Below are 21,980 nucleotides of genomic sequence, written 5' to 3' on the forward strand. Positions count from 1 at the left end.
TCATGTGCACAGAAGTTCCTTCATGCTCCTTTGCACTCAGTCCTCTCTGCTGACCACAGCCATACGGCAGCAAATAACTGATCTTTAAATTTTTTTTCCTATTGCCATCCCATCTTAGTCCATTTGGCCTGCTGTAGCAGAATACCATAAAATTGGTAGTTTATAAACAACAGAAATTTATTTCTCACTGTTTGGAGGCTGGGAAGCCCAAGGTCAAGGTGCAGGTAGGTTCAGTGTCTGGTAAGGCCTGCTTTTGGTTCATAGATGGTATTTTCTATCTCAGTTCTCACATCGCGGAAGGGAAAAGTTAGCTTTCTGGAGTTTCTTTTAAAAGGGCACTAGTCCCATTCATGAGGGCTCTACTCTTACAATCTAATCACCACCTAAAGCTGCTACCTCCTAATACCATCACCTTGGAGGTTAGAATTTCAACATAGTAATTTAGGGAAAGACAAGCATTCAGTCCACTGCAGTCCTAAACCAATTTTGATGCTGTACTCCTAGCTGAACATGAGATGAAAAATACTGAGTCCTAAGAAATGTATCCATGGGTACTCAAAGTAAGAGGCTTCATGGTTGAGATAAGCATTGCAGGAATGGATCAGTCTCCCTCAAAGGTTCTTACTGGTGGAATTCATAATGTTATAGGACTGGTTGTCAAAAATGTCTTTATGTAGCAATGATAAGACAAAACATTAAGGCACTTACTACATAATCCTCGTGTGGGTGTAGAAGTTGGAATGACCCACCCTTCCCATGACACCTGCAGATATTTAGTTCTCTATAAGTCCTAAGTTTTCAACAAGTTGGAGGTGAAGGTGGTGAGAGGAGAAAAGATATTGGATTTTCTGCTAATTTGGTCCTATGATATTTGAAATCACATATATTATTTATTTGTTTGTTTGCTTGCTTATTTATATATTGTAGTAAAAACATTTAACATGAGATCTACCCTTAACAAATTTTAAGTACACAATACACTATTGTTAACCACAGATAATGTTGTACAGCAGACCTCTAGAACTTATTCATCTTATATCACTGAATCACATATTTATTTTGTTTTTTGAGACAGAATTTCACTCTTTTGCCCAGGCTGGAGTGCAGTGGTGCAATCTCAGCTCACTGCAACCTCTGCCCCCCAGTTTAAAGCGATTCTCCTGCCTCAGCCTCCGGAGTAGCTGGGATTACAGGTGCCCGCCACCACACCTGGCTAATTTTTGTATTTTTAGTAGAGACGGAGTTTCTCCATGTTGGCCAGGCTGGTCTCCAACTCCTGACCTCAGGTGATCCACCCGCCAGGGCCTCCCAAAGTGCTAGGATTACAGCTGCGCACAGCCACATACTTAATTTTTGAAAAAAAAAAAAAAAAACTACTAAAGTTTGTTTAGCTGTATTTGCAATGCAAGCTGTGAAACAGATCACAACATGGCACTCATATATTTAAAATAAATATATCACAATGCTGGCAAATATTTGGCATGTAAACCTTTGTTTTGGGGGACCTAAACATATTTCATTTCATTGACTTTAGCCTAGCGTCAGAGATAGAGCTCCCAATTTCGTATCACAGGCCTTTAATATCACTGTTCAAGCCTTTGACACAAATGTTAAAATATTTAGAATCAAGTACGGTATCTTGAACTTTGTGACCACAGAACTTGCTCTGGCTGTGTCTTAGCCAGTTTGCGCTGCTGTAATAAAAATACTGTGGGCTGGGTGACTTAAACAACAGACATTTAGGCTGGGCATGGTACACCTGTAGGCCCAGCACATTGGGAGACCGAGGCGGGTGGATCACTTGAGGTCAAGACTCCTGAGGTGTAACTCCTGAGTTCGAGAACAGCCTGGCCAACATGGTGAAACCCTGTCTCTACTTAAAAAAAAAAAATACAAAAATTAGCTGGGCGTGGTGGCACGTGCCAGCAATCCCAGCTATTCGGGTGGCTGAGGCACGAACCTGGAGACGCGGAGGTTGCAGTGAGCTGAGATTGCACCACTGCATTCCAACCTGGCGACAGAGAAAGACTCTGTCTCAAAAACAAAAACAAAAAACAAACAAACACAAAACCCAGACATTTACTTCTCACAGATCTAGAGGTTAGGAAGTCTGAAATCAAGGTGCCAGCTGATTAGATTCCTGGCAAAGACCCTCTTCCTGAATATATCCTCATATGGCAGAAAGAGAGAAATATCCTTGGTCTCCTTCTTTTTTAATAAATGCATTACCAAATAAGGGCTCCATCCTCATGACCTCATCTAACTCGAATCACCTCCCAAAAGCTCCAGCATCCCATTAGGGCATAGGGATTCAACATATGAATTTTAGGAAGACACAAATACACAGTACATAACAGGCTGACACTAATAATGGCAGCTAACCTTTACATAGTGCTCACTATGTACCATGAAATGTTTTAAGCATTTCAAAACTATTAATTTATTTAATGTTAATTAAATAATTTAATCAGTTTATATTAATTTATGTATCCCACAATTCTCTCTGAAGTAATTGGTATAACTGATATCACTTTACATACAGTGAGACAGAAACATAGAAATGTTATACAGCTTGCCCAAGATGATACAACTGGAAACGGGCAAGACCATGATTCAAACCCTGGTCCTGGGTCCTGTGTTGTTGTTGTTGTTTTTATTGTATATATTTCAGCTGTATAACATGACGTTTTGATCTACATACACATAGTGAAATTGCTACTACAATTAAGAAAATTAACATATGTGTCTCCTTACATAGTTACCCTTATTTGTGATAAGAGCACCAGAAATCTGCTGACTTAGCAAATTTCCAGTAAACAATGCAATGTTACCAACTATAGTCTTCATGCTGTACATAAGATCTCTAGAATTCTTACATAACTGCGATTTTGTACCCTTTGACCTACATTTCCCCATTTCCTTCTCCCACCTACCCTGGTAGCTACCATCCTACTCTGTTTCTATGTATTCCGCTTTTTTTAGATTCTGCATATCCACGAGATCATGCAATATTCTTCTTTCTGTCCTTGGCTTATTTCACTTAGCATAATGTCCTCCAGGTTCATCCATGTTGCTGCAAATGGCAGGATCTCCTTTTCTAAGGCTTAATAATTTTCCTGTGTGTGTGCGTGTGTGTGTGTGTGTGTGTGTGTGTGTGTGTGTCAAGGTGCCAGCTGATTAGCTTCCTCTTTATGTCCTCACATAGCAGAAAATATGTGTATATGTATATATATAAACACATATATACACTCTATCAAAATTTCTTTAAGCATTCGTCCATCAACAGACACTTAGATTGTTTCCATATCTTGGATACTATGAAAAATGCTGCAATAATATCTCCATAAGTTGCTGATTTCACTTCCTTTAGGTATATAACCAGAAAAGGGATTGCTGGGTCATATGATAGTTTTAGTTTTAATCTTTTGAGGAATCTCCATACTATTTGCCATAATGACTATACCAATTTACTTTCCTACCAACAGTGTGCAAGGTTCCCTTTTTTTTTTTTTTAAATTTTTTTTGAGAAGGAGTCTCGCTCTGTTGCCCAGGCTGGAGTGTAGTGTGCAATCTCGGCTCACTGCAACCTCCACCTCCCGGGTTCAAGCGATTCTCCTGCCTCAGCCTCCTGCGTAGCTGGGACTACAGGTGTGTGCCACCATGCCCAGCTAATTTTTTATATTTTTAGTAGAGACTGGGTTTCACCGTGTTAGCCAGGATGGTCTCGATCTCCTGATCTCATGATCCACCCGCCTCGGCCTCCCAAAGTGCTGGGATTACAGGTATGAGCCACCGTGCCCGGCCATGGGTTCCCTTTTATCCATACCCTCAACAACACTTGTTATCTCTTGTCTTTTTGATAATATCCATCCTAACAGGTGTGAGGTGATATCTCACTGTGGTTTTGATTTGCATTTCTGTGGTGATTAATGATATTGAGCACTTTTGATATATTTGTTGACCATATTTAGTTACGTCTGGAAAAAATGTATATTCATGTCCTTTGGCCATATTTTAATTCGGTATTATTTTTATTATCGCCATTGATTAGAGTGAGTTCCTTATATATTTTGGATATTAGCTTTTATCAAATATATGGTTTGCAAATATTTTCTCTTAATCCATAAGATGTGTTTCCATTTTGTTGTTTCCTTTACTATACAGATGCTTTTTAGTTTGATATATCCCACTTTTTCTGTTTGCTTTTGTTGCTTGAGCTTGTAGTATGATATGCCACAAAAAATCATTGCCAAGGCCAATGTCAAGGAGTTTTCCCCCATGTATTTTTTTCTAGAAATTTCAATTTCATTTCTTATATTTAGGCCTTTAATCCATTTCCATTTGATTTTTGTGTATAGTATAAGATAAGGGTTCAATTTCATTATTTTGCATGTGGATATCTAGCTTTCCCAACATCATGAATTGAAGAAAATATCCTTTCCCCATTGTGCGGTCTTGGTGCCCTTATCAAAAATTAGTTGATCATGTGTGGTTGGATTTACTTCTAAGCTTTCTATTCTGTTCCATTTGTCTATGTCAGTCAATGTGATATACAACATTAACAGAATAAAAGATAAAAACCACATGATCATCTCAATAGATGCAGATAAAGCATTTGACAAAGTTAAGCATCTTTTTCTGATAAAAAAAAACCCAACAAAATAGGTATAGAAGGAGATTTTCTCAACACAATAAAACTCATTTATGAAGAGCCCACAGTTAACATAATAATCAAGGGGGAAAACTGAAAGCTTTCTCTCTAAGATCCCATACGAGGAAAAGATGGCCACCCTTGGCGTTTCTATTCAACATAGTACTGAAAGCACGAGCAAGGGCAATCAGGCAAGAAAAAGAAATTAAACCCATCTAAACCAGAAAGAAAGAAGTAAAAGTATCGCTGTTTGCAGATGCCCGGTCCAACTAACACACAGAATCAGTGGTGAAAGAGAGTACCTGTAAGAAGGAGAGCCAGCATTCCTACTAGATCCTGGGCACTGTCCAAGCACGTTAACAAAAAACCCAAGAGTGCTCTTCATGCCTGAGCACTGAGGCAAATGAGAGAGCAACAGGGTCTGTACCATGTGAACCATGACTCTGTCCAAGAGTAAAATGTCGCCCACCATATTTCAAAGTCTGAAGTATCACATTAGGAATAAAGACAGAATTTCCAAAACAGAGAAGAGCAGAAATTCCTTTCAGCGTGTAAATGAGAGGAGAAAGAAATTGTGGCACCACTCTCAATAATAATAACATGTTTGATAAATATACCTTTGGTTACTTTTTAAACTAATCTGCCTAATTTTCTACTGGGGAGCATAAAAATTCTGTTAGGTGACACCAGAAACTTTTGTGTGTTTTAGTTTTATATCTGTATTTCATATATTACCATGAGTATCCTTATACAGTCTTAGAAATAATGTCCTGTATTCCATTTAAATTATATTAATATCTCTAATGAAATTCATGAGTGTCCAGTTTTATGTGTTCAATATGTGCTTTATGAAACACACAATAACTGGTGAAAAGCAAACACAATATACTTTTCAAAGTATATCTTATTTTTCTTAAATGGTACAATTTCTGTAACGCACTAAATTATGCAACCAATAGAAATATCAAGAGTTCAAACTTTCATAAACACTATAGTTTTAATTTGAAGTGATGAAAGTGATTAGAGTTGGGGGCTGCCTTCCACATTTATGACAGGTGGTAATCACTCATTCTTTGGAGATATTGATACATTTTCAGCATAATTAAGAGAAAAACAAATAGAGTAATTATAATGAAATTACAATTATTTTCTATCTATGTAGATGCTTCTCTTTCTAACTTTAAAATGATTCACATTCTCCTGGGACAGGGCAACAATCAGGCTTGCAGAGTAGATTGGAATCAAAATATAAAGACAAGATGGTGCTAAATAGTGAAGTACTAGATAAAACAGCAACTCCAACCAGATGAAAAGATAAGCAGCAATAAAGGATATGAGAACTAAATTCTTTTACTGTTTAAAGGCTTCCTTTCTGTCTGTTGGGGCTACTCTCTTGGAAACATAAAGCCAGTTTGTTTTGCTACCTTCTGAACTCATTTTAAGTTGTTCAAAACATACTCTTTGCATAATGCTTCTTTATTTTCAATCACATGTTGTCTATCTAATGAATTGTGAACTACTAAAATCCATACTTGCTGATATTTGTACTTTTAAATGTGTCATCAACTTTAACTAGGACTTGCAAAGTGGGAGGATGGTGACAGGAGACTCGATCAGTTTCTGTAAATAAGTCAAATGCTGTGTCTTCTACTTTCTACCATACATGCATATTAAGAATGGGGCCTGCAGATTCCTTCACACAGTTGTAGGAAGAATTCAGCTTCCCAAACTCTGGATGGAATCTAGAAGCACATTACAGTGAATCAGAAAGCAAAATAGCATCCACTGTGTAGCAGCCAAATTAATCCCATGTGTTTGACAGTAAATTGGCACCCACTAATAGAATCGGAAATTTAGGCCAGCAAAAATCCAAGAATTCTGGTTAAATATTTAAAATATTAAGACATTAAAAATAAACACTAAAACATCAAAAGTACTAAAAACAAATACTAAAATATTAAAGTATTGAAAACAAATATTAGAATATACTATGATCTTGGCTTAATTAGATAAGACACTTATGTAACTTTAAAACAGCTTCAGGTGATACGGGTGGCTCAAGTCCTATAGGCATCTGGAATTCATATTCAAAATGAAACCAAAAGTCACCCCTTCATACTCCACCCCATTCTGTCCCTTCAATATTTCCTGAATCAGGGCCACATGAAGCAGGCAGATGGCCGACATGATGGTGTACCTTCTCTTTCCTTCGTAGCCCTTATCTATCAAGCAGGTCAATGACATTTCCCGGCAGTCAACAATGAATTCAGTACATCTCTTGAATTTACTCCTCTGTTTTGCCACTGCCCTTAAGGTCAGGACTATATCATCTTTTATCTGCACTATTCTGATAGCCACTTAGTTGGTTCTTTCATTTATTTTCAACAAATCTTTACTTGGTGCCTACTCTGTACACATTACCAAAAGCGATAGTCATATGGATGAATCAAAAGCAATACCTGCTTTCAAGTAACTTTCTCTTGAGCAAAGCAAACTAGACACATACAAAGTATTACTGGCATTTTATAAAAGTTTGTAAAAATACTTATTTCAGACAGAATGTGAGAAATTGTTCAAATTTAATTAATTTCCAATCATCTTTCCTTGCCTGTCTCCAATTTATTTCCCACCCTGAAAGCAATAATTATAAAATGCAAATCCTATCAGGTAATCCCTTGCCTAAATTATCTGTGCATCAGTTAAAATTCAACTTATCAATATGCCTTTATAAGAAAGCAGCAGTTCTCAGAGTGTGATTGGGGAACTTGAGGGTGGTCTCTGAGACCTTTTTAGTGGCTCTGCAGGGTCAAAATTATTTTATGGTAAGCCTAAAATATTATTTTTTCCAGTCTCATTCTCTCACAAATGTACAGTCGAATTTTCCAGACACTGCATAAAGTGTGATATTGCAACAGATTGCATGAAGAAGCAGATATGAAAATCCAGATGTCTTCTATTAAACCAGACAATAAAAATATGCAAAATTGTAAAACAATGCCAATCTCCTTATTAAATTTGGTTCATTGGGAAAAAATCTTTCATAAAATATATTATTTATGTTAACATGTATTGGGTTGATTATTGTTTTAAATAAATTGATAAATATTTAAAAGTTTCTCAGCTTTAACTTCTAGTACGGCAAATATAAATGGATATAATTCATATACACGCAAATCCTTTGGGATTCTCAACAACTTTTAAGAGTGTAAAGGCACTCTGAGACCAAAAGGTTTGAGAAATGCTGCATTAAAACACGCCAAGTTGTGAGCTGGCCTTGTCTTGTATTGCTGCTTACACTTACTCTGTGTTCCAACCATACTAAGACTTCCCATTTTCCAAAATATGTCATGCTCTCTCCTCCCTCCTGTCACAGACCATGTGTCAACCTCCACCTGCTTCCCACCTTGTTGTATACCAGACAGAAAAGGGACTGAAACAAAGTGAGTCTGAGCCAGAGGAGCATGGGAATGCATACACAAGGGCCCAGAAGAAAATTCACATTAGGTGGCTATGTGCTGCTCTGTTGTTCTTGCTTTCAGTGTTATGCTCAAATATCTTTCCTGGAAGCCAATCTAAACACTATGTCTACCCCAAAACAGTATCCCCTGTCACTGCACTTTCACAGGACCCTCTGTTAATAATTCAATTAGCATACATTTGGCTATTTTAATTGTTTTTAATAGAAATTGTTCTAGAATATAGAGAATCTTTTTTTTTTTTTTGCCCTCTTTTGTTTCCAAATGACAGTCTGAAGTTAATGGGCTTCCCAGAAATTTGAATAAGTGTTTCTAAAATCTAGGAAGCACATTTAAATGTAAGTTTTGCCAACACCTTATGAAATCTTCACACAAAAAAATTCTACTAATCTTAGTATGCATTGCACTTCAAAATCATTACTGGTTTGCAAATGTATCTTTCCCACTAGGATGTTACTTCCGTGAGGGCAGAAAACACGACAAGCCCACTGCATAAGGAAGGCGATACAGCATTTTAGAAATGATTGTCTTTTAAATCCTTAAACCCACCAAGGCAATCAGATTAATAACCCATCTTTTTCTTTGATTGATATTTTCAGAATCAGGCTGCCATACTACTGGTCTCCAAGAGTAGTTACGGTAATGTCCTGGGATATTCAAGTGGCACTGGAAGGTTTTGTCTAAAAAACATCTTCCCCAGAATAGGAAGTTCCCCTTAGATTAAGGAAATAGCTTCTAAGAAAATTGAGTCACATCTTAAAGTGAACTACTTTACTCTTTTAATCAAATTGTTTTGCCTTAATAGCTTGAGTACACATGATAGTGCTCTGAATCATCCTGTCCTCCTAAGCTTCATATGTACTTGCAGGCCTAGTTGAACACATTTGCTGATCAGAGCAAACTTTGACTTCCCTAGGACCTCCAATCTGCTGACCCTATTATATTTGCCATTTCCATCTTCTTCCTCATGTCCTTAAGTCCCTTTTAAATATAGTTAAATTTCATGGTTTGTTATTATAAAATTTCACTATGTAAAATCTAAGCTCCTTTGTCCCCCATCCCCAACTCTCTGTCATCCTCAACTAGCAAAAGAATTTGGAATTTACTTCAATCCAGGTATCTGCCTACACCATTCCTGTCCTCAAGTATCTGAAATGTTTAGAGAAAAACAAATAGCAATGCTGTCTCACTTTATGTTTGTGTCATGAAACTACAAGTGGCCTGATCTGCTTCCAGGCAACAAATCTCCATTTCTCTATTGGACTAATTCTCTCATTCTCTGAGTTGGCAGTTCCAAACCTTCTTCTGTCTCAAAGCTCCAGCATAGATTTATTCCTCCTCATTCATAGTTGATTTCCTTGCTTCTTTATTCACTTCAGGAACAGAAACAGTTAGAAGATAATGTGCATATTCTTTCACCACCAGATCTAATAACCTGCCTGCCTCCATGCCAAATATTTCATCTCCTCTCCTGCTACAACCCCTCCACCTGTGCGTTGAATCCTGTTTTCTCTCCCCTATTTAAGACTTTCAGAAATTTCTCCTGTCCTCCCTGCATTACAGCTTCCCCCTCATTACTGAATCATTATCATTAGTATATGACATCGTGTGATAAATCTGATTTAAAAAAAAATCTATTGACCCCATTTCCCTTTGTTGTCACTCTAATTCTCTTCTCTTTGCAGCAAAACCCTTTATAAGAGTTGTCTCTCCTCGCTCACCATCATCACTTCTTCCCTCTCCTTTCTCTCCCCAAACATTCCTGGCCAAGCTTTTTTCTCATAAGTCTTATAAAAGAGTTACAATAAGTCACTGGTTACCTCCCTCTTACCAAATTCAGTGGTCACTTCCAAGGCTTTATTTTAACCTCTTGGCAATATTTGGCACAGTCAATCACACTCAACTTTGTAAAATAATTTCTACACTTTCTTCATATTCTCATATTGTTCTCCTACATAACTGGCTGCTCCTTCTGCTCCATATGGTTGTTTTCTCCTTTCTTCCTAAAATAAATGTTGGAGTTTTCCAATGCCTAGTTCTCAGACCTTTGCTTTCTCACTATATTCACTCCCTAGGTGATCTCCTTTACTCCCAGTGGCTAATGACTTCTAAATTTATATCTATATTTATAATCTTTCCTGTAAACTCCAGACATGTGTATCCAATTGCCAACTCAGTGCTTCTGTTTTCTCAATGTTTCGTGAACATTTTTACACTTGATGTAAATAAAGCAGAACTCTTGATTCCCCATCCTCATCCCTAATCCTCACTGTAGTAAATGTCACCACCATTAACCCATTATTCCTGTCAAATACTTAGGAGTTACCATTGATTCCTATCTGCCCACCAGAGGCTGGATAGCTTACATTTACACATCCGGATTCCTTCTCCTCCCTTCTTAATGTGATTGAGTGTGAAGCACCAGCAGGAGAGCAGAGAAAGGAGAATAAATCTGGGGAATTTATTTCCCTGGCTGCCTCTCTGTGGGTTCACAGACGGATGGCTAATGTCACGCCAGACTCTCCACACTCCCCTTTTCGTCTCAGGTTTTTGATAACTTCTCTCTGCCTTCTATACCTTTTGGCTTAGGGGTATAATGTCTTCCTGTTCGTAATAGCAATGATGTCCGTATGCTTACCTTGTAATTTAGCCTGCTCTCACCTTTGTAAGGAGCCCACTTGCTGAACTGCTTGCAATTACCCAACTGGTATGTGTTTCTTGCCAATAGCCTAATTCACCTCACACCCATATTGAACTCATCAGCAAATGCTGCCTTTTCCACTTCAAAATATATTCCAGACTTAACTAATTTTCTCCACCTCCACCATTCCAACACCAGTTTAAGCCAGTTTAATTTCTCACCTGGATTAGAGCGACAGTTTAGTACATCTGCTCTCTCTTCTCCTCCCATGCTATTCTCCACACAATAGCTGGTGTCATCCTTTTAAAAAGTAACTCACACAATGCATTCCCGTGCTGGCAAGCTCCCAAAGGTTTTCCAGCACACTTAGAATAAAATAAAGCACTATAATTCCTTATAATGGTCAACAAGATTCTGTTTAGTTGGCCATGGCTTCTTCCAATCTCATTGCCTGTCACTCTCCCTAAAGGTTGCTTGTACTGCTTCAATCACAGCCTCCTTGAAGTTCCACAAACACTCACATTGTGATCCTACTTCAGATAATTTGCACTCAATATCACTTTATAAGGAATGTTCTTACCCTAGGTACTTAAGGATCTATTTCTCTTTTCATTTGCCCTCTACTTAAATTACTTAAATGTCACCCCAATAAGAAGTCCTTCCTGAATGTACTATCTAAAATAACAACCCATATTCTATATGCACTTACACAGCTTTAATTCTCTCCATAATATTCATTACTGCTTCATCTGGTCTATCTATATATTAATTTGTCTATTTTCTCTTTCATCCACTATACTACATACTCCATGAGTGAAGGGAATGCCACTTTTATTCACCACCGTATTATCAGTACCTAGACTAGTACATGGCACATAGAAGTCCTAAATAAATGCACGGTGGATTAATGAATGAGAATGGAAACATATAAAGTGAATCGATGATATGTAAAGCCAAACTTAAACAAAAACTTAAATGAAAAGCCAATTTATAGTCCAAATTTGCCTAATAAGCAAATATGAAAAGCAGATTGATAAAATAGCATCAGGTTAAAGTAACCTGATTCATCCTCTAACACTGGAACTGTTCTTTGCAATGGGTCAAGACATATCCAAAGCCGATTAAGATTTCCTGATATAATTTGGATATTTATCCCCTCAAATCTTCTGTTAAAATTTGATCCCCAACAGAGTCAGAGCCACTGCCGCTCTCCCTCTCCTCCCCTCCCCAGAGCCACCAGACCCTCAGGGTCTCTGCAGCCTGCCTCCTTAGCCTAGCCCGCCCCTGCCCCCACCCCCATGCCCCAGCACCATGCCTTAGAAGACCTTCAAGCAGCCTGCACCTTAAGACAAAGAGTAGATGTCTCACTTATCGGAGAGCAGCATCCAACCAGAATCCCAGTGATAATAGGATATAAGAGTGAGGAGCAGCTGCCTGTTCTGGATAAAACAAAGTTCCTTGTGCTAGCTAACCAAGCCTTCTTCCTGTTGGTGACTGGGCACAGAATGATGAGCGCCACCTCGCTGATTTCAGAGGTGTATGAGGAGTGAGAAGGATGAAGATGGCTTCCTATATACGGTATATGCCTCCCAATAGATTTTGGAAATTGTCACTGTAAAACTAGATAAAAATGCATTTATTCTAGAAGTTTACACCATTACCAAAGAAAAAAAGGAGTGTTACCAACTGAGATGGATCAGTTTATCTAATCACAGACCATCAAAACATAGTGTTCCCACCTAGGAAGTTAGGAAGTTGTTCTTGTATTTAAACAGAAAAACTGAGCTCCAGATGAGCACACTCAGGTCTAGAAACTATATTATTTAACCTAGGCTAGCTTGCTTTCAAATTTTAGAATTTTTAAAATAAAATATTTTGTATTCTAAGTTACCAATAAAATAGATCTTCGTTATTTTAATATTGTTTTCCCCCAAATAGGAACTTCCAATTCTAGCAGTAATTTAAAGGTATTCAGAGAGACACTGAGTCTTCTCTTTAGGTTCACAGAACTTGCCACCTTTTTTAGAGGGGTTTTTACTCAACTAGAGAAATCTCTCTAAGAGGATCTTTAAGCACACATTGTGAAGCATAATCCGTCAAAATGCATATGCCATAGTAGTTGGCACAAGCGCAGGGTAAATGGGGTGTGTAGGAAAACAACTCTAGCCAGGCATGGTGGCTCACACCTATAATCCCAGCACTTTGGGAGGCCGAGGTGGACGGATCACCTGAGGTCAGGAGTTTGAGACCAGCCTGGCCAATATGGTGGAACCCCGTCTCCACTGAAAATAGAAAAATTAGCCAGGTGGGGTGGCACACACCTCTAATCCCAGCTACTCGGGAGACTGAGGCAGGAGAATCGCTTGAACCCGGGAGGCAGAGGTTGCAGTGAGCCCAGATCGCGCCACTGCACTCCAGCCTGGGCCACAAAGCAAGACTCCATCTCAAAAAACAAAAACAAAAACAAAAACAAACAAAAAAAAACCAAGAGAAAGAAAAAGAAAACAACTCTGACTGTGAACTGCTGCTCAAGGTTCCTGATTCCTATCAGAAGTATACCAAAAGTCTATGCTCTTGCAAGTGTTAGACAGCTATTTGATTTGTTCTCTGGATAGTTACATACATAAAAACACCACCACTCAACAGGAAACTTTAATAATTCATAATTTTAGTCTAGTTTCTTAGAAGATCCCAGAGAAAAACAGTGGCATTTCTTCTATTTCGGGTTTTGTCTGATCTAAGTGCTCAAACTAGTGTCTGCATTGGTAAAGAAACCAGCAGTGTACCAGTGTCATCCTTTTTTTAGACAGCCATAGAAACCATAAAACAGTAAAACTAAAAGCATAAAAATTAAGATGCACTCCCTTCTACCTTTTGGCTTATAGCTATGGATGATCCCCATTTTTTAAAGTGTGTAACTAAATAGTATTAAAAGGTTCTCACACTTTTATTTTTTATTTCATTTTATTTTATTTTTTGAGATAGGGTCTTACTCCGTGACCAAGGCTGGACTGCAGTGGCATAAATACGGCTCACTGCAGCCTCGATCTCCCAGGCCCAAGGGATGGGATTCGCTTGTCTCAGCCTCCTGAGTAGCTGGGACTACAAGGCACATGCTATCACACCTGACTAATTTTTTTGAAAGGTTCTCACATTTTAAACAGTATTTCAGTAGTTCACTGTTAGGTCAAATGACCATCAGAATTCTGCCACCCTAAGTCCATGCCAGTTTTGGAGAAAACATAGCAAAAGGGGACATGTGCTGTTTACAAATATTTTATTTGTTTGTTCTTTGAGACAGAGTCTCACTCTGTCACCCAGTCTGGAGTGCAGTGGCGCGACCTCAGCTCACTGCAACCTCTGCCTCCCGGGTTCAAGCGATTTTTGTGCCTCAGCCTCCCGAGTAGCTGGGACCACATTCACGCCACCACGACCGGCTAATTTTTGTATTTTTAGTAGAGAGGGGGTTTTGCCATGTTGGCCAGGCTGGTCTCAAACTCCGACTGCAAGTAATCCACCTACCTCAGCCTCCCAAAGTCCTGGGATTACAGGCATGAGCCACCATGCCTGGCTTTTATTATTTATTTATTTATTTATTTATTTATTTTTTTTTTTTTTTTGAGACAGGGTCTCACTGTGTCGCCCAGGCTGGAGTGCAGTGGTGTGATCTCAGCTCACTGCAACCTCCACCTCCCGGGCTCAAGCGATCTTCCCACCTCAGCCTCCCAAGTAGCTGGAATGACAGATGTGTGCCACCATACCCGGCTAATTTTTTGTATTTTAGTAGAGATGGGGTTTCACCATGTTGGCCAGGCTGGTCTCAAATTCCTGACCTCAAATGATATGCCCACCTCAGCCTCCCAAAGTGCTGGGATTATAGACGTGAGCCACCAGGCCTGGCCTGTTTACAAATATTAATGTCAGGAGTTAAACATCTTCAAGTCCAACCTATGATAAAAGACCAATGCTTCCTACTACTTGCATGGGGTTCACTATTTACTTTTTCTCGGGAGTATCACAGGAAGATCACAATTACACCACTTTAGACTGTACACGCAGCAATTCACAACTTACTCCTGTGCGTTTAGGTGTATCTGGAAGACCTGTATCTGTTAATGAACATTGTTTACTGTCATAGAGGGGAAAATAAGATTCCTGCATCTGGGCCCTTGACTGATAATTAAAGGGGTTCCTGTTACCTGCTCTCCCTGTTACATGCATCTGTCCACTTGGCTAACTTTTAATATGTATATTTTTATATTATGTAAATTCTTAACAGGCCTATCTCATTTAAATTGTATACATCATTATATCTGACATTATTGTAACTACTGTACAATCAATAAAATTCCTATAAGAAACACTGCTTAAAACAAATATCATGCTGAGGGGTGACCCATATCCCACATTAGTTGGTGGTCACTTTATTTATAGGATGCTTAAAATAAATATATTTTAATGAACTAAGTTGAAGAAAAGCACAATTAAAAGCTATCAAAAAAACTGATGCCCAGTGTTGAAAGTGGGGCCAGGTGGGAGGTATTTGGTTCATGGGGATAGATCCTTCATGAATGGCTTGGTGCCTTCTCTCCAGGTAATGAGTAATTTCTCACTCTATTAGTTCTCACAAGATGTGATTGTTATAAAGAGTTTTGCACCTCCTCTTTTCCTGCTCCCTCTCTTACCACGTGACACTCCCGCTCCCCTTCTCCTTCTGCCATGATTAAAGCTTCCTGAGTTCCTCACTAAAAGCAGAACTTGGTGCCTGCCTCTTGTACAGCCTGCTGACCTTTTAACCAAGTAAACCATTTTTCTTTTTAACTTACCCAGCCTCAGCTATTCCTTTAGAGCAAAGCAAAATGGACTAAGACACTTCCTTTCCTGGACAATTCCTTTATGGGTATGTTAGGGTTTGATGCTCTAGGTTTCCTGTTTTTGTGTTCCATGGCTGAGCAAGACCCCTTGTTTATGAACATGAATTCTTTTAAAGAATTACTATGCAATATATCATACACATAAAATGTATATGCCTAGCAATAAATAATAAAAAGAATAACTGGACACCTATATTCAGGATAAGATATAAATATTGCCAAGAATTTTTGAAGTTACATCTTTCTCAGATTTCAACCTTCTTCTCTTTTTGAAATTTAATCATTATCCTGAGTTGTGAATCAATTATTTCCTTGCTTTTTTAAATGATGTTATTTTATATGAAAACAATATAGACTTGCAAAAAATTGAAATTATTGACTATCCTTGTTAATTGTGTTTTCACTCATCATTGTGTTAAAGATTCATCCATGCTCATGTATTCAATTCTAGTCTAGTCATTCTCACTTCCATACATTATTCCATTATTTATCCATGTTATTCTTGATGGGCTTTTCAGTGGTTTTCAGTTTGCTGAGCTAGACTTTACAAGTTGCTATGAATACTGTTTACATATCTTTCTGTTACTATTGGCCTTGGAACCATCCATTTTCTTTAGAAGACTGTATACTTCTATTTTTAATCAATTTTGCATTTACCTTGCAATTACTCTGAGGGAAACTTTGTTTTCCTCATTCTGGCATTCTTAGTTAGCAGTTTACTGTAGCCCTTTGAAAATATGCTGATATCACCTTAGATAATTCATTCAGAGAAACTATTAAATTAACACAGTAATGCCAATTAACTGTCTCTGTAGAGCTGTTTTCTGTTCCTTAGAGGCCCCACAGAAGCCTCGGACATGTTCTGGGTGATATGTAAAAGACTTTATAGTTCTATGACATCACATAATTTCCTTTTTTCACAAAATTGTGTTGGTGTTCCCTAAGTATCTTAAATTGAATTAACTCTAAATAAATATATAGGAACTCTGGTGGAATAAGAAAAAAGGAAGTACTACTTCTATCTCAAATAGGTGAAGCAATTACTCATTTCAGTGTCCACTTTCAATTGATCAGTTGATTTCAGCCTTCATTACACTGAGGGTCTAAATTCTTCTCACTAAAGGAGCCTGCCAGATTTAACAAATAAAAATAGAGGACACCATGTTAAATTTGAATTTCAGATAAATAATAAATAAAATTTTAGTGGCAATATATCTAATGTAACACTTGAGATCTACTCATACTAAAAAAAGTATTCATCCTTTATCTGAAATGCAATTAACTATGCATACCGTATTTTATCTGGCAACCCTATATCGATTCTACTAGTTAGAGCACTCAAGGTTTCCCTCAAGCTGTTCGATTTAAGATATTTCTTGTATGTCAAAAAGTCACTAGCTATGGGACACTTAGCTGACTTTTCACTGTTCTTGCCTACATCTTCATTTTATAGAGTACATTACCTTCAAGCAAAACACTGAGAGGCTTCTAAAAACTATTTTGCTTAAGGAGGGTCACTTTTGTTCATGGTTCTCTAATAAGAACATTTTCCAAGGTGCAGCAAGTTTCGATCTTCAAAAACCCGCAGCTACTCACAGTGTAAGATGCCTGTCGGGGTGGGGCTCTGGGCCTGGAAAAACTAGAGCAATCTGGATGCTGCGAGGCGGCGAGCAGGTAAGAAGCTTTCTGAACCTCATGGGATCCCATACTGGCAACTGCCTTGGCGGAATAATTTAGTCTCCTTTAGCCAATCAGATTGCTGTTTGATTGCCACTCGCTTACTTCCTTAACTACCATCAGTCCTAACCGCAGGCCAACTTTCTTCCCAGAGCTTTTAGGGGCCTGGCCTTTGCAGTTCCAGATCTACTACAGCAAACATCGTTCAAGATGTCCCACCAAGAGGGCAGCACAGATGGCTTACCAGACTTAGGGACTGAAAGCCTGTTCAGCAGCCCAGAGGAGCAGTCTGGAGTAGCAGCGGTGACGGCGGCCTCCTCAGACATTGAAATGGCGGCCACAGAGCTGAGTGTGACAGTGACCGGAGATGGCAGTGATAGCAGGGATGGTGGATTCCCCAACGATGCCAGCACAGAAAATCGAAGCTCAGACCAAGAAAGCGCAAGTGAAGACATCGAACTTGAGAGCTTGGAGGACTTTGAGCATTTCCTCATGAGTGGTGAAAGTTTATTCCATTACCCTTTAGTGGGAGAGGAGGAGACAGAAAGGGAGGAGGAAGACGAAGAGATACAAGAGGAGGGAGGGGAGGAGGAGGAGGAAGGGGAGGAGGAGGAAGAGGAAGAGGAGGAGGAGGAGGAGGAAGAAGAACAGCCTCGGGCGGGTCCACAAGGCAGTGGCGGCAACCATGAGCAGTATTCGTTCGAGGAGGATCAGGCGCTGGAGGAGTGGGTTTCCTCAGAGACATCTGCCCTGCCCCGACCTCGCTGGCAGGTCGTTACTGCTCTTCACCAGCGGCAGCTGGGTTCACGTCCCCGCTTTGTATATGAGGCCTGTGGGGCAAGAGCCTTTGTGCAGCGTTTCCGCCTGCAATATCGTCTTGCAGACCATGTCGGCTGTGTCAATACTGTACACTTTAACCAGCGTGGCACCCGGCTGGCCAGTAGCGGTGATGACCTAAAGGTGATAGTGTGGGACTGGGTGCGGCAGAGGCCAGTACTGAACTTTGAAAGTGGTCACACAAATAATGTCTTCCAGGCCAAGTTCCTTCCTAACTGTGGTGATTCCACTCTGGCCATGTGTGCCCGTGATGGGCAGGTACGGGTAGCAGAATTAATTAATGCATCATATTTCAACAATACTAAGTGTGTGGCCCAGCACAGGGGACCTGCCCACAAGTTGGCTCTGGAGCCTGACTCTCCTTATAAGTTCCTCACTTCAGGTGAAGATGCTGTTGTCTTCACCATTGACCTCAGACAAGACCGGCCAGCTTCAAAAGTTGTGGTAACAAGAGAAAATGATAAGAAAGTGGGACTGTATACAATTACTGTGAATCCCGCCAATACCTACCAATTTGCAGTGGGCGGACAAGATCAGTTTGTAAGGATTTATGACCAGAGGAGAATTGATAAGAAAGAAAACAATGGCGTGCTCAAGAAATTCACTCCTCATCATCTGGTTAATTGTGATTTCCCAACAAACATCACCTGCGTTGTGTACAGCCACGATGGCACAGAGCTGCTAGCCAGCTACAATGATGACGATATTTACCTCTTCAACTCCTCTCACAGTGATGGTGCTCAGTACAGTAAGAGATTTAAGGGACACAGAAATAATACCACAGTCAAAGGTGTTAATTTCTATGGCCCCAGGAGTGAGTTTGTAGTGAGCGGTAGTGATTGCGGGCACATCTTCTTCTGGGAGAAATCATCCTGCCAGATCATCCAGTTCCTAAAGGGGAACAGAGAAGGTACAATAAACTGCCTTGAACCCCACCCTTACCTACCTGTGTTGGCGTGCAGTGGCCTAGATCATGATGTCAAGATCTGGACACCCACAGCTAAAGCTGCCACTGAGCTTACTGGGTTAAAGAAGGTGATTAAGAAGAACAAGTGGGAACGAGATGAAGATAGCTTGCACCATGGCAGCCTGTTTGACCAGTACATGCTTTGGTTCCTCCTGCGTCACGTGACACAGAGAGGTCGTCACCAGGACTGGAGAAGTGGTGAAGCCGAATTTCCAGATGAAGAATCGGATGAGTCTTCCAGCACCTCAGAGACATCCGAGGAGGAGGTCCAAGACCGAGTGCAGTGCATGCCATCCTGAAGGCCTCATATCCAGTCCAGCTAAATGCCACCTAAGTACACTGGACTTTAAAATTCAGTTTGACTAATTTAGAATTGTCAATAGATTAATAGATTTGCTTTTTGTCTTCTATTTTCCATAATATATGCTGAAAACCGTCTCTTCCATTCCTTCCTCTCTACTTTCCTTTCTTTCTTCCACACATTCTTTCTCTCATTCCTTTCCTCTTGGTTTCTTTATGCCTCTTTTGTTACCCCTTATTCTTACATGAGTGCATACACAACTTATTTATGCCTCTTTTCCTTTGTTCCCTTATAGTTGACCTCTAAATTTTCTGAATTTTGCTGAAAGAATTAATACCCTTATTAGATGCATCTACTCAAATCTGACAGTCTGAAAACGGTTACCTTTTTACTTTTTTTCATCTTTAACAATTTTTTCTGAAGATCGAGTTCCTCAGTTGACCTGAAAATTTCAGAAATGTGTTTCTTCTTTAGAAGTAAAATAAGACAAACTACAGTTTTGTTCTGTCGATACTGACACTTGGCCGCACACACACAGTCTCAGAAAAGGAAAAGAGAAGTAGTGTGTAGATTAATTCTTAACACTTGGCCATACGCAGACACAGTCTCAGAAAAGGAAAAGAGAAGTAGTGTGTAGATTAATTCTTAACACTTGGCCATACGCAGACACAGTCTCAGAAAAGGAAAAGAGAAGAGGTAGTATGTAGATTAATTCCTAACCAGATAATTCATCTCCTTAGAATAAGTAACGTGGGATTGCCTACATTTTCTGAATCCATATATTAATAATTTTGAAAAATTTGAGTACACTGTAGCTGGTAAGAACTAAATTTAATTTGATCACATGACATTGTTTACTCTGTGCATTAAGTTTTCTTGAAGTTTTAAGGTTGGGAACTCCCACAGGGTTACCTTCCAGGAAGTCCTCCTGGGACAAGCATCTCCTATAAATGCCAGCTTACTCATATAAAAATCTCTCATATTTGAAAACGCATTCTAATTAACTTTTAAGAACAAGTTGCAATAAAGATTGTTTATACTTACACATAACCATTTGGTGTAATTGGTAGAAAAATCCTATTTGACATCCTCACATTGCTTAAAATTCTCTCTGCTGTTTAAATTGCTTTAAAAATTGTTTTATGCCTCATTTAATATAAATTAAATAAGGGTACTGGATGTCCAATTACTGCTCAATAAAAATATTTGTTTTTATTTTATATGTGTTATTTGTGTGAATGAATTCAGAAGATCACCTTGCCCCCAACACACATGAACTATAGCACACCATTCTTTGCAGACTTTTGGGAAAGAAGGATGTAATGAAACATCCTGTGTCCTGACAATGGCTTTTCTTTGATAATACTTCTCAAAATGAGTATTATCTCTGTGTTTTGGGGAAAATGTAGAGTAATTTGCATAATGAGATTAGAATTTAGAAAGGAACGTAATGACTGAAGTTCCTGCTCACTGAGATCCAAAGTTATGGACAACTGCCCGGGGGTCTGGGAGCCTCAAGAAGCCCCTACCAAGGTCTGCTGTCAGGAAAGGATCTTAAGAGTCCCAAAAGAGAATTCATGGGCAGTAAGAAGAGTGTTATAAACTAGAATTCCAAGTTTGGGGCACCCCGTATAACTTCATGGGATACATACCAGCAATAATATTAACAAAACATTTTTAAAAAATCATTTGGGATTTCAAGTGACAGTGTGAGCAAAAGTGAAAACAGATAAATTACACAGTTCTTTTTCCACCTGCTGTTTAGAAGGTCTGCCTCTGGGGGATTTATATTCTGCTCACTTAACTAAACTGAAACTTTACTCAGAGTTCCCTGAATGGTTCTGAGACTGCTTGTGCTACCAGAGGCATTTGGTAAAAGATTTGGGAGGCAAAGGTAAAGTAGTAGCCACATTTGTTTTATGCTCAGAAAGGTGCTGCTGCAGCTCATGAATATTTTTGCTTATATCCTGGCTTACCTTGGTGTGAGGCAGCAGTTGGGCCCACAATTGCTCCAGTTCTCCCTCATATCTTCCTCCTTCTTCACCAGCTCCATAAAAAAGAACACCCACTTTTTTTTTGGCAGGACATTCATGTCATTGAAATTGGAGGTTTGGAGGCAGTGAAAGATCAACATGGGTCCCAGTCAGTCCTTGTGAGCCCCAGATATTCCTCATGGATTCCATTTATCCTTGCTTCCTCTACAGTGCATCATCTCCTCTTCCTGACTTCCCCGCTGACTTCAGGTTCCAGCATATGATGCAAAGACAAAAGCCTCACTGAGACTGATTAAGCGGTTTCCACAATTCAATAAGGCCTAGACTCTATTATAAGTCCCTTCTTATGTGTGTATCACCCCCATGTGTGTATCATCTTATATTTGTTCAATCAGAGTGTTTGTTTCTCTGATTGAACCCTGACTGATGCAACCTCCCCCACATACTTTGGACTGAATAAATCCCCTGGTTACTTTAACTTGGATATTTGCCATCTGGAGGAATTATAGGTCCTAAAGGGAGAAGTTGAAGTTGATACACACACACACACACACACACACAC

At 39.3% G+C, this 21,980-nt stretch overlaps 1 protein-coding gene across 6 annotated transcripts in view; it reads left to right on the top strand.

Annotated features, from left to right (window-relative positions):
- Window positions 1–20,644, top strand: part of DCAF8L2 (DDB1 and CUL4 associated factor 8 like 2) — a 163,215-nt gene extending 142,571 nt beyond the window's left edge. For all 6 annotated transcript variants that reach the window (XM_016944260.4, XM_016944261.4, XM_054676226.2 and 3 more), the window contains one exon: window positions 17,472–20,644. In XM_016944260.4, coding sequence (XP_016799749.1) covers window positions 17,530–19,422 — 1,893 coding nt within the window. In that variant the 5' untranslated portion in view covers window positions 17,472–17,529 and the 3' untranslated portion in view covers window positions 19,423–20,644. The remainder of the gene's footprint in view (window positions 1–17,471) is intronic.
- The last annotated feature ends 1,336 nt before the right edge of the window (window positions 20,645–21,980 follow it).

The sequence above is a fragment of the Pan troglodytes genome, chromosome X (assembly GCF_028858775.2).
Source record: "Pan troglodytes isolate AG18354 chromosome X, NHGRI_mPanTro3-v2.0_pri, whole genome shotgun sequence".
Taxonomy (NCBI): domain Eukaryota; kingdom Metazoa; phylum Chordata; class Mammalia; order Primates; family Hominidae; genus Pan; species Pan troglodytes.